Genomic DNA, 12,269 nt, shown 5'->3' with positions numbered 1-12,269 from the left:
AATTACATGGTAGAGGACCATAGGCGACAGATGTTAACGATGGCTTTGAAGTGGTAGGGTCCTCATAGCTTAAACAACCTTGCGCATGGGTGTCCTTGTGACCCTGTGTGAACTTTATTTCCAGCCGGCACAGTCTCACGCAGTGAAACTGGTATCGGTTTCATTTAGTGACCTGCCAATTCCCTTCCACTGCTCGCTTTTCCTTGTGTCCTGTCTGCCCGGCATCTATGAATCTTTGCTTTGGACAACTGGTGCTCCTGTTTTGTTGATGCCCTAAGCACCATGCTTACCTCGTTTATTGGTAATCTGTCTTTACCCACGCTTCACACCCGGCATGGCAGAGCTGGATTTATCCCCTTTACCCAAACCTGCTCTTCCTCCTACGGTCTTATCTCTATAAAACTCCACCATCAACCCATCTTCTGCAAAGCATCTCCGAGTCCTCTCCCTCACGTCTCACATTCGACCAAACGCAATGGGTCAACTGTACCTCCTAAAATAGTTTCTGGATGAATGAACGCATGAATTCAAGCATGCTAGGGTCGCTATGAGTCGGAATAGACTCGATAGCCCTGGGTTTGGTTTTGGTTTTTTTGGTTAGGTACAGGTCCAGGCGGAGTCCGGACCAAACTACTTCTAACCATAGAGTCCTCGCGGAGGCTGGAGCTAGAGTGGCTGCATGCGTGGCGGGGTGCCCTGCGTTCTTCCGGAAGTTTTCCAGCGCGAGGGCGGAAACGGGAGTTTACTTAGGGAGAGGAAGGCTTCGCTACCGCGTGTGGGAGTTGCGGTGACTTGGTGAGCTAACGTGAAGGGAGGCCAGAAGAGGCATCTCCGGACGCCAGGGTCTTAAGGGGTGGGGGCCGGAGGATTCAGGGCCGGATAGTGTGGAGGGTCCCAGTGGGTGGTACCCAAGTCTGAGGGGCCGATGTTGGGAGACCTGGGGCCGAGAGGGGAGGAGTCGCGCCAAGGCCTGAGGGGCCAAGGCCGGGGACTCGGGGTCGGGAGAGCATCGGCTGTCCATGAACTTCCGCCCCCTCAGCCCCCAGGTATCATGGCGGTCCGAGCGTCTTTCGAGAACAACTGTGAGATCGGCTGCTTTGCTAAGCTCACCAACACCTACTGCCTGGTGGCCATCGGGGGATCAGAGAACTTCTACAGGTGCGGCGGGAGCCCCAGCGTCCGCGGGCTGTGTGTGGGTGGGTAGCGAGGAGCGCGCTGGGAGTCGGGGCCTCCAGCGGGGGGTGGGTACGGTTCCCACAGCTCCGTGACCGCCGAGTCCATGTCCCCACAGTGTGTTCGAGGGTGAGCTCGCTGATACCATTCCCGTGATACACGCGTCCATCGCCGGCTGCCGGATCATCGGGCGCATGTGTGTGGGTAAGGCAGGTGGAGGACGCCGAAGGAAGGAGTGAGCCTCCCGGTACCTTTAACTATACCTCTGTAGGGGATCCGGAAAAAGGCCGGCGGTTTGACACCAACAGCGGCTCCACGGGTGAAAGATGTGGCATTCAGCTTCCGTAGAGATTTACAGCCTTGGAAAGCCTGTGGGGTCGCTATGAGTTGGAATTGACTCCACGGTAGTAGGTTTGGTTTGGTTAGGGGACGGGGAGTGACCTGGGGATTTCCAGGCTTCCATTATCTCCAGGAACGATAGAATCTCTAGATTTTCAGAGTTGGGAAGGACCCAGGCTGGGTATCAGCAGAATCCAGGGACAATCTTTGGCAAAGGCTTCTGGATAACAATAATAACAAATAATATTAAGTGCTTACACTCTCAATCGTCGTCTTTCTTCACAAAGACCCTGGGAGGTAGGAAAAATTATTGGCCTAATATGACTTTTTTTTTTTTTAAATATGACTGATGAGGAAGCTGAGACTCCTCTACTGTGGAAAAGGATTTGAATTTCTCACCTCTGCCACTGACTCTAGGCAAATTGCTTGTTCTTTCTGAGTGTCCACTTCTGCCATTGTAAAAAGACAGGCTAAGATTTTGGGTCATCCTGCCCGGTTATTCATATATAGATCTTAAATTCTCCTTACGACATCTCTTAGTAGCCTTCAACCCTACCCTCCTACCCCTCAGCACTATTGACTCTGGCCATTGGTTCGTTCTTTGGGCTGAATCTGTCTCCCTTTACTGTTACCTCTTGTTCCTAATTCTGCCCACTAGGGTCACATAGAAGTCTGGTCCTTTTTTTTTTTGCTTATTCAGGTGAAAAACTCTGAACTCTGATCCTTAATCATACCCTTAGGACTTAAGTTCTGATGCAGTGTGCCTCAGTACTAGGGAGAATTTAGCCAGGCTGTTAGTGTTTTTTATGATGGGAGTAGGTCAGGGTTCAGAAGTTCAGAGTTGTGGCCTTCTAGGGATGGGCAGAGAGCCCATCTTTGTTGTCACAGTGTAATTGCATTTTGCTCATCCTTGTTGTCATATAGTACATTTTGTGTAAATATACTACAATGTATTTACCCAGTTTGTTGACTATGGGCATTTGAATAATTTTCAGTTTGGGCTATTATAAATAGTGCTGCTGTGTGTGTTTCCTTCATTTTACTGAGCTGAAAGATAATCTTGATCTAAAACTGTTTTGTGCCTAATGCTATACATGGGAAATATAAAGCAAAAGTTTACATTTTCCTGGAAATTGTTAACTGAAAGTATAAAATGTGTTTTGCATTTTTAGTGTAAAATCCACATACAAACAAGTTGTTATATGGTAGTTGCCATTTAGTGGTAACATTTTCCCAAAAGGTTTTATACAGAACTTCCTGAGAGGAATATTAGTGATGAATAGGTGTTGAGTCCTTCCAAACCTTTCCAGTACTTATGCAAGAGAGATCTACAGAGTACACTATATCTAAATTTATAAGGATCTATTTCTTTCCATTGATGAAGTGCTTCCTGACTAAAGTTCCAGCAGGGACACTGTTCTCTATTCAACAACTGCCCTTTCTCATGGGTCCTGACACACACCACAGGTAGCGGTCTTTTCTACTGGACCCTACTACAGTTCTTTCTGCTCTTAAGGTCAGGTCCAGCTTGTGGGCTGGGGGCACGTTGGCCTTGCTTGACCCTCAGGCCCTCTCTGGGGCTGTCAGCTGAACATCTCTCAGGAAGGTTACTGATGAAAACATATCTTGTGCTGGGTTCTCCAGTAGCAGCACCTGAGTATGGTTGGTTCTGTTGCGCAACCTTGACCTTTCGTGATCTGCTGCCACCAGCTGTTGGTTTGGAGGTTTTTGCAAGATTTTCTTTGTGGAGACTTGTGGGGTGGGGGGTGGGAATGTGCTGCCGTGTTTTTTAGTAAACGTATGTATGCGTTTCTGTTTGAAATATACCTAGGAGTAGAAAGGGTAGGTCACAGGGTATGTAAATATTCAGCCATAATAGATGATGCCAGATAATTATCTGAAGTGTTCAACCAGTTAATACTTCCATCAGAGTGTGTGAGAGTTTCAGTTGTCAATACTCAGTATTAAAATGAGAATTTAATTTTAGCCATTCTGATAGGTGTGTGTAGTGTTAGGGTCAACTTTTAAGTAGCAGAATGAGCGATTAATGCCAAGAACCTTTCTTGCTAGTTCTGCTGTCCTCTGAGTAATGATGGTGAAGTGGGCAAGGTGGGTTGGGACAGGCTCATAGGCCATTACTGGCCTGGCTGGTAAGACTCCTGGTCCCCCTGGGTGTTGTATGGATCAGTGGGTTGGAGGGCTGGAGTCTGGGCCTAAAGTTTTCCTAGAGAAGCTGATTGGGCTCACGAGGTATCTTGTGTATTCATGGTGTCTCCTTGCCCTCCAGGGAACAGGCATGGTCTCTTGGTGCCCAACAACACCACCGACCAGGAGCTACAACACATTCGCAACTCCCTCCCAGACTCGGTGCAGATCCGTCGGGTAGAGGAACGGTTCTCGGCCCTAGGCAATGTCACCACCTGCAATGACTATGTGGCCTTGGTCCACCCAGACCTGGACAGGGTGAGGCATTCTTAACCTTGCCCATGAATCAGAGGACCATCCTAGTCAGTAGTCAGCCACTGTTCTTGCCTATCAGGCAGGTGTTACGGGCGTCTGTTGTGGTTTCTCCTTATACCTGGGGTCTCGCATTTCAGGCACTCATTGTATAACAGTGAGAACAGTACAGATAACCTTCCCTGGTGTGGTCAGTGTCAGAAAGAAGCTGTGAGGGGATTGATCCTTCAGAATGGGGGACCTAAAGGATTGACTCCAGGAGGCCAGGATAGATGATTGACTGTTGAACTCTTGGGTGTGCGGTACAGGGAAGAGAGTGACTGGAGACCAGCCCCCCTGGCTATTCAGGGCATGCGTGCCTGTTCAGGGAACACATAGCTATTAGGGGCTTCAGAGCTGACCTAGACTCTGCTTCAAGATGTATCCTCTCCTTTCACTGGGTGAGGCTTCCATATGCGGCTATGTAGCAGAGGAATGACAGGATCAGGGAGCCAAGCCCTGGGTGGCTCTGGACATGGAAACTCCCTGTTTTTTTGGCCTGTAAGTGCATAGTACCTCCTGTTTTCTGACAGGACACAGAAGAAATCCTTGCTGATGTGCTCAAGGTGGAAGTCTTCAGACAGACAGTGGCTGACCAGGTGCTAGTAGGAAGCTACTCTATCTTCAGCAATCAGGGAGGGCTAGTGCATCCCAAGACTTCAATTGAAGACCAGGACGAGCTGTCCTCTCTCCTTCAGGTGCCCCTTGTGGTAAGCATTCCAGCTGTAACCCCTGTCTTCTGCTGAGGCAGACCTGTTTGTCCACTGTTTGGGTATCTGGCTATTACCTGCCACAGTTTAGGGTTGGGGCTGCATGTTAGGGAGCAGGGTTTGGGGAGCCCTTATCAGGGAGGGGAGAGACTTTAGTCATGTGGCCATGACCCACGCTGAACCCATCCCTTGGCAGGCGGGCACTGTGAATCGAGGCAGCGAGGTGATTGCTGCTGGGATGGTGGTAAATGACTGGTGTGCCTTCTGCGGCCTGGATACAACCAGCACGGAACTATCAGTGGTGGAGAGTGTCTTCAAGCTGAATGAAGCTCAGCCTAGCGCCATTGCCACCAGCATGCGGGATTCCCTCGTTGACAGGTACCTGGGGCCTCTCCTCTTTTCTGTCCAGGGTGAGGGGTCTCACATTGCCTCTTGAGGGTAGGGGAAGAGGGTGGAACCTAGAATGGGAGCCACTCTCTATTCGTACTGGTAGGTTCTCCTTGAGTGTGAGTATTTTATCCCACACTGCTGTGCGGTAACAGGATACAGGCAGCAGGTGCTGCAGAGCATCTGGAGTGCTCATCCTCGAAGTATCAGCCCAGTGTCCTTTCTCTAAGCAAACCTGAGCGCCCCCTACCCTGTGATCCATCTTATTTTATCATGGACCACATTGTTTTGTAGTTTGTATTTGCCCGTGTGTTGGTGTCCCTAGCAAGCACCCCAGGACCTGAGACAGAAAAGAGCTGTTTGTTGAGGGAAGGTGGGGAGGCTACTCTTAGGCGCTGAGGAGACGCCAGATGCCTAAGAGAGCTCTTAGGCTGGTTGGGAGGTGGGTATTGCATCATTATCACAATCATCTGGGTTTTTGTGGATATAAAAAAATGGAACATTCTGGGTCCCAACCCTGGAGACTCTGGGGTGTGGGGTGTGAGGTTCTAGAGCCTCTTCTTTGGAAGAGCAGCAGGTGCCGGATAGTTCAGCTGCCCCTTCTTTCATCCCTCATTGAAGATCCTGTCTCAAGGCAAGCCACACTCAACTAGGCACCAGAGTCTTTTATAAGGATAGAAACCCCAAAGTAGAGCAAGTGCCAAGTAACAGACCCCCACTCACCATGAGCAACATTTCCTTTTATTCTTTTTCCTTCATTTATTCATTTGCCTGATGTTACTGAGCCTTATGAACATGGCCCCATGGGAGCACTACCCAGGCAACTTAGTCCTAATCCTGCCTCTGAGGGGCTCAGAGCATAGCAGGGGTGAAAGACAGTGGCCACACATAACTCTTAGCTACCTTTAAGGGGGAATAAAAAGTGTCTTAAGTGTCCTCAGATGGCATCAGAAGCTCTGGTGAGAGACTTGCTGGGATCCAGGAAGGTTTTGTGCAGGACAGATCATTTTACCTGGGCTTTAAAGAATGAGTAGGTGTTTGAGTATGCAGAGGTGGAGGGGGAAGCACCTCAAATAGACACAAAGATGGGAAAGTGTGGAGTATATGAAGGAGAAAGGTGGTATTCCCAGAGTGTTGAGGACGTCACCTTTTTCAAGAAGCTTGATCATTGGCCTGTGGTTTTGAGCTTCAGCGTATGTTAGAATCGCTTGGGATGCTTGCTAAAATAGATTCCTGACATCACCCCTGAGATTCTGATTTCTGAGGTCTGAGGTGGGGCCCAGCCATGTGTGGCTTTTTTTAATATGCTTTCCTGAGTGATTCTGATGAAGGGGAGCAGTTTGGGTACCACACTAACAAACTCTGCTGTGAGCACAGGAGAGCCATTGAAAAGTTCGGAACAGAAAGGTGGTACAAGTAGTTTTGTCATTTGTTCAGCACTATACTGAGCACCTACTATGTGCCAGACAGCAGTGGTATGGTGATAAGTAGAATAAGATACTCTCCATGCCCTTTTGAAATGTTGACTCTGGTAGGGAAGACAGTACTTACACTAATAGTCATTTAATTAAAAAACAAAACAAAAAATCTCTTGGCAACCTGAGAAAGAAATTTCTGGAACCTGATTAATGAGTACCTACTAGAAAACTACAACCAGTGTTACATTTAGTGGTGAAACATAAGCAACAGCACCATTGAGATGGGGCAGAATTGCCTACCATCACTGTCAGTGACCTGCAGTGTTCTGGTGGTCCTAGCCTGTGCAGTTAAACAAGACAAAGAAATGGGTATTGGAAAGGAAGAGACGAAATTCATTAAACTTCTTTGGTCTTGGACATGTTGAGTTTGAGGTGTTAATGAGACCTTAAAATAGAGATGTCAGGTAGGTGATTAAAAATATGTACCTCAATATTATAATTATACACATGTTTATCACCTCAAGTAAGAATGCATCTACTAATCCTTACTGAGCTGGTCTTTTCCAGCCTGGTACTTGGGGCTTTTTCTGGTTAGTTGGCACTAATAAGGGAGAGTCCTTGTCTTGGAAAAGTTATGGCCTCACTTGCCACTGGAGGGCTTGTGGTCCAGGCACATGCCTCCCTGTCTCTGAGCCCCCTGTTTCCTTCTCTGATGTCTGCTGGACTTAGCCTCTGAGCCTCTGGCTTATGACCAATAACTGTGTGCATAAATTGAGGAGTAAGCTGACCTACTTGAGTGAAGAGTTTGAGTCTTTAAGCACTGAGAGTTAATAGACTAGAAGAGTGACTCATGGGATCCATTCAAACCTGGAGCTTGGGTGGGGCCGAATGGGGCTCTGAGTGGCTTTTAAGGGCTGAGCTGGAACAAAGATCCAGGGGTGAGGGTGGAGGCAAGCACCTTGACAACTGAGGGTGGGGTGTGCTCTGGGAAGCCGCCACTGACAATGCTCCTTCCTCTTTTCAGCCTTACCTAAGTCACCTGCGCTGTTCTGTTGACTCCTGGCTCTGGACTTTGACTCCCTCTCCATGCCCCACCCAGTCTGTACGGATGCTGCCTGGGAGGTGGGAGGTGTCACGAGAGGTCACTGGAACTCAGTGGCTGCATGTCGAGGCCTTCTTCACCTCTGCCCATTTCCTGAACATACAGTTACTATAAAAACCTGGCTGGCTGTCAGGCCTTGTGGCTCCTGACTGAGGGTTCTGCTGTCTGTGTCACCCTATTAAAGGGTAGCTTGCCTCTGCCCATTCTGAATGTGTTGTTTGCTGATCTCAGCCTGAGCACCTAGGAATACCCCTACATCTCATTGTTTCAGGGTCTTGGGAAGGTGGGGTAGGATTCTATATACGTGCACACCAGTTCCACTACTCCCTCCCCTGCTACCCAGCTCATCATTGGATGGGAAACATCCCCCCAGGACAAGAGGAAGAAGCCCTCTTCACTGTTGTGTGGAGTCGGTTAGGAATCCTATACAACAGAATGAAACGCTGCATGGTCCTGCGCCATCCTCCATCCTCACAGTCCTTGTTACGCTTGAGCCCGTTGTTGCAGCCACTGTATCAATCCATCTCGTTGATGATTTTCCTCTTTTGCTGACCCTCTACCAAACGTGATGTCCTTTTCCAGGGACATTTTCCACCGAGCCTCAGCCTTTTCTGTGCGTCATAGGATGAGAATCTGCCCCAAATCTCCCCTGGGTGGGACCCTTAAAGTACCGGGGGGCACCTGGCTACAGGGCAGTCTTCTCTTTGACCTAAGGTGGATGGAGGTGCCCTGGACACCGCAGACCAACCTCGACAGGCCCCTTTCCCTCGGAACTTGGGTGGGCACAGAGCCTGGCAGTGGATTCCCCGCCCCCCCCCAAAAAAAACTGATACCGTGGAGTCGTTCAGACTCACAGTGACCCTGTAGGACAGAGTGGAACAGCCCCATAGGGTTTCCAAGGAGTGGCTGGTAGACATAAACCGCTGACCTTTTGGTTAGCAGCCACCGGGGCTTCCATGGGTTCCCAGCGCCCTTTAAGCCCGGCGGCGGGGGGGTGGGGAGGGGGCTTAGTGGACGGAGGCGGTTCCACCGTCCTTGGGTCGCCTGGGGGCGGGCCCTCGGGAAGTCGGAGCGGGATTGGCAGGTTGTTGGCGGGTGGGGCCGTGACGCGCGGATCCAGGGGTGGGGCGCGATCCGTGGAGCCCCGCCCCCGAGTGCGAGGTCCCCGTTTCCGCTCGGAGGGGCGGGGCAAGAGGACGCCGTGACGCCGACCTTCCCCGGTGTCGCTGCACGGCCGGTGGGTTCGTACATCATCTGGTCGGGTCTTTGAGAGCAACAGCTCCGGCCGCGTGAGGTGAGGGGCGGGGCGGGGCTGGGGCGAGGGTGCTGCCGACCTGAGACCCTGCAGGGCGCCTTCTCCTGCAGACCATGGGCGCCCAGCTGAGCGGCGGCCAGAGCACCCCGGAGCCGGCGCAGCCTCAGGCAGCGGCGCCGGAGAACCCTGAGCGGCCCCGGCCCGAGCCCAGGCCGTGGGGGCCGCTGGAGAACCCGTGGGGGCCGCTGGACGACGTGCGCTTCCTCATCGCCTGCACCCCCTGGTACTGACGTGATCGCCCGCCGGCATAACCGGCCGCTGGGTCGCCGCCGCCGCCAGTCATTCTTGTCCGCCTCGGCCTGGCCCAGCCCTTGTCTCCTCACGTCCTTGGTGCCTCTCATCCCAACCACCTCTCTCCCTGGCGCCTTTGAGAGATGGGCCGAGAATTCGTAGAGGCCGCGGGGACTGGAAGGAAGTCCTGGCAGGGCCGCCTCCCCATCTCCCCTGGGACACTGTTTCGCCTATGGCCACCTCCACATTCTGGGTCCTGGGGCTGGCTAGTTTTCAGGTCACAGTCCCTGATCGCCATGACTGAGGACCGACTCCCCTACTACCTGCTGCTGGCTTCCAGAACCACCAGGGCTCTTGGTAAGATCCCAAGGCTGCAGACCTGCTAACCTCGTCCATCTTATTGGTGAGAACTGGGCTTTTGTCTGTCTCAGGTCATGGCACCGTGTGCTTTGACCTCAGGGAAGACCTTGCCACAATGACCCTTCTGAAACTCCTCCTAAGGAGGTGTTGATGCTTCCCATCCTGGACCTCCATGAAGCTATATTCCTGGGACCTCTGTAACATTGCACCTCTAGAGAAGACGTCTCTGATTGCTAGTCTAGTAGATGAGATGTGCGGGGCAGCTCCCAGATGCCTGAAGCACCCTGTTCCACAGTGCTCCCAGAAGGCTCTCACAGCCACCACCCTCAGAGCTGGATCCTTGTCCCCACACCCCAGAGAAATGACACATTCTGTATTTTTGTTTTATTTAGAAATGATTTAAAAAACATTATACAAAGGCTGATCAGTTTAAAATGTGACCGACACTGAAATGCTGTGATGTCTCCCAGGCTGAAGGGAAGCTGGGCCCTGGGCCCCCAGTACTTCTTTGTCTGCCCTTTGCTGGGGTGATGGACAAACAGATGGTCACAAAGCAGGAGAGCTCGAGATTGGAAGCCAGCCCTCTCTGGGCTTGGCCCCACATCCCTCACATCTGTAGCCTGGGCTGCCTGCCTCCATCTCTTGCTCTTTCTCAGCTTGCCTAGGTAGTTCCAGGAGCCAACCAGGAGTCTTAGGGGCCTAGAGCTTTCAAGAAGTGAGAGCACCAACCTGAGGGGTGAAGAGAGACCAGTGGAGAGAGAAGGGAGACCAGGAGGAGGTGGATAGAGAAGACACTTCCGATCTCATCTTGGACCCTAGAGGGGTCCACAGGTGGGGTCACAGGCCCAGGCAGCCCACTGGATGGCCCGGGCAAGGAACAGAATCTCTCTGTGCTTCATCTAAGGGAAGGGCGTGGTGAGGGTCACCCTTAGCCTCCTAGGACCTACACGAGTTTCATGTGAATGAACAGATGTGAGCTAATAAAGTGCTTTGCAAAGTATAAAACACTGTACAAACCTATGAATCACTAATATCTCCGCAGTCGTTCCCCCTGCCCTAGGGAGCCTGCCCTTGGCCAAAATGAGAACAAACAGAAGGATGATGACAGGGGATGCAGTGGACCCATATGGCTCCTCTGGAACAAGATAGATTTTGCTTGAGAAAACTCCCAGGGCAGCAGAGGTCCCTGCCTGTGCTCTAGGCTAAGCCATCCGAAAGCCTAGAGGCCACAGGTTGGGGGCAAGGCCCATGCAAGCTCAGAGGGCAAAGGCAGCATCTGAGGCCCTGCCAGCACCTGAGGGCTGCCTGACACACTTTTTGACTTTGGCGGAGAGCCAGCAGGCATCACTGAGGCCATTGGTCTTGCCCAGGGCGCCTCCATGACAGGCAGGGCTGCTTCTGCTGGGTTAGAGTGAGGCAAGCTGAGTCCTGGGAATTTCTGCCAGACAGTGAAGTTTAGGCCCAAAAAGGGTCAAAAAAGGAGGTCCATAGGCTTGGGGCCACTACCAGTTGGGCGTGCCCTTTACCTAAGAGCAATGCAGGAGGACGGTTGCAGTGAGCTGGGTCAGGAAGGGCCAAGCTCGTGGTATAAACACTGCTTCCAGGCTGAGATTGAGGTGTCCTTGGGGTAGCTGGGGAAGTGGGCTCTGAGCACTTCAGAAGGCCACTTTGGGCCCCTTACTCCAAGACCATAAGAATGGTGTTCCTGCAGCCATCCTGGTCCGGCTGAGCCCCCAGGCCAAAGTGACAGGCTGGAGCAAGACTGGGGATGGGGTGGGGGAAGTGAGGAGAAGGAGGGGGATCTTGGTAGGGAGTGGAGGGCGTTACAAGCTTAGATTGGCCTCCAGAAATGGGGCCAGCTACTGCCCCAGTTCTTTAGCCTCAGAGCAGGGCCCAGCTCCTGGGGTGTCTGGTCTCCAGAGTGGCCTTGGCAGCACCTTGGTCCTTACCACCTGGGGGAGGGCTGGCCACACTGGTCTCATCACCAAGACAGTCACCTCTCATTCACTTAAATCCTCAAGCAGCCTTTGCAGAATGGGACTTAAACAGTAGTGACAGGACATATAAATATTCACGATGTGACAGCTGGGTCCTTGTCAGACCCAGCTGGGCCACAGCCCTGCCTGCAGCATGTGACCCTAAATCCTGGGTCTCTGAGGAGACCCTGACATATGGAACAGGTTTCCTGAGGGATCTGCTCTATTCCAGCAGGGGAAACCTAGGCTTGCTGCTGACTGTGTCAGCAGCTGGTGTCCTGTAACCTTGGAGGACAGGAATGTGTGGGGGACATCTGACCAGCAGGTGTTGGCAACAGGGGGCCAGTACTGGTGGTATCTCCCAGATGGGGGTGAGAGAGCTAGTGCTGGCATCCCACAGAAGGTGCTGAGGCCAAGCCAGGAATGGAGCCGTGGGGCCTCATGGGCAGGCCCAAGGATGCGGTGACCACGGGGGCTCCCCCTGAGAGGGTCTCTGCCTTCTGATGGGGCCTGGGCTATTCCTTTGAGTAGGGAGTAGTTTACCCAGGATAGAAGGCTGGCAGCTGGGTGCCAGACACCCACCCCGGGCACAGCCCCCATCACTGCCTGCCTGACACTCAGCCTAGGCCAACGCACCCACCACTTCAGCTGCACGACCCTGGCCTAGGGCCCTGCTGGCCCCGGTGGGCAGTGGCTGGAGCTGCCCCAGGCCCTGGTGAAGAGGGGCCTGGCTGGCCAGACCGAGTGAACAGAGAGGGCTCT

The 12,269-nt window shown here is 52.3% G+C and overlaps 2 protein-coding genes across 3 annotated transcripts; both read left to right on the top strand.

The window, feature by feature from the left end:
- Positions 1 to 662: 662 nt before the first annotated feature.
- Positions 663 to 7,835, top strand: EIF6 (eukaryotic translation initiation factor 6). Of its 2 annotated transcripts, none has more exons than XM_003411518.4 (7): positions 663 to 795; positions 1,040 to 1,158; positions 1,292 to 1,377; positions 3,800 to 3,975; positions 4,542 to 4,718; positions 4,915 to 5,096; positions 7,548 to 7,835. In XM_003411518.4, the coding sequence occupies exons 2-7, from the start codon at positions 1,052 to 1,054 to the stop codon at positions 7,555 to 7,557; spliced, it is 738 nt and encodes a 245-aa protein (XP_003411566.2). In that variant the 5' UTR covers positions 663 to 795; positions 1,040 to 1,051; the 3' UTR covers positions 7,558 to 7,835. The 2 variants fall into 2 exon arrangements, with proteins under 2 accessions (XP_003411566.2, XP_023405941.1); XM_023550173.2 differs by having other exon boundaries at positions 764 to 853.
- A 126-nt stretch (positions 7,836 to 7,961) lies between these two features.
- MMP24OS (MMP24 opposite strand) lies at positions 7,962 to 12,259 on the top strand. The gene has a single exon (XM_064276015.1). The coding sequence runs from the start codon at positions 8,994 to 8,996 to the stop codon at positions 9,168 to 9,170; it is 177 nt and encodes a 58-aa protein (XP_064132085.1). The 5' UTR covers positions 7,962 to 8,993; the 3' UTR covers positions 9,171 to 12,259.
- Positions 12,260 to 12,269: the final 10 nt, after the last annotated feature.

The sequence above is a fragment of the Loxodonta africana genome, chromosome 24 (assembly GCF_030014295.1).
Source record: "Loxodonta africana isolate mLoxAfr1 chromosome 24, mLoxAfr1.hap2, whole genome shotgun sequence".
Lineage (NCBI taxonomy): Eukaryota > Metazoa > Chordata > Mammalia > Proboscidea > Elephantidae > Loxodonta > Loxodonta africana.
The sequence above is the reverse complement of the archived record's forward strand: the minus strand, read 5'-3'. Positions and strand labels throughout refer to the sequence as shown.

What these genes read in the sequence shown, in the direction of transcription:
- MMP24OS (XM_064276015.1), top strand. Translation starts at nt 8,994, where the DNA reads ATGGGCGCCCAGCTGAGCGGCGGCCAGAGCACCCCGGAGCCGGCGCAG.
- EIF6 (XM_003411518.4), top strand. Translation starts at nt 1,052, where the DNA reads ATGGCGGTCCGAGCGTCTTTCGAGAACAACTGTGAGATCGGCTGCTTT. An exon ending in TCCACCCAGACCTGGACAGG is followed by an intron (nt 3,976 to 4,541) that starts GTGAGGCATTCT and finishes GTTTTCTGACAG; the next exon opens with GACACAGAAGAAATCCTTGC. An exon ending in TCCTTCAGGTGCCCCTTGTG is followed by an intron (nt 4,719 to 4,914) that starts GTAAGCATTCCA and finishes ATCCCTTGGCAG; the next exon opens with GCGGGCACTGTGAATCGAGG.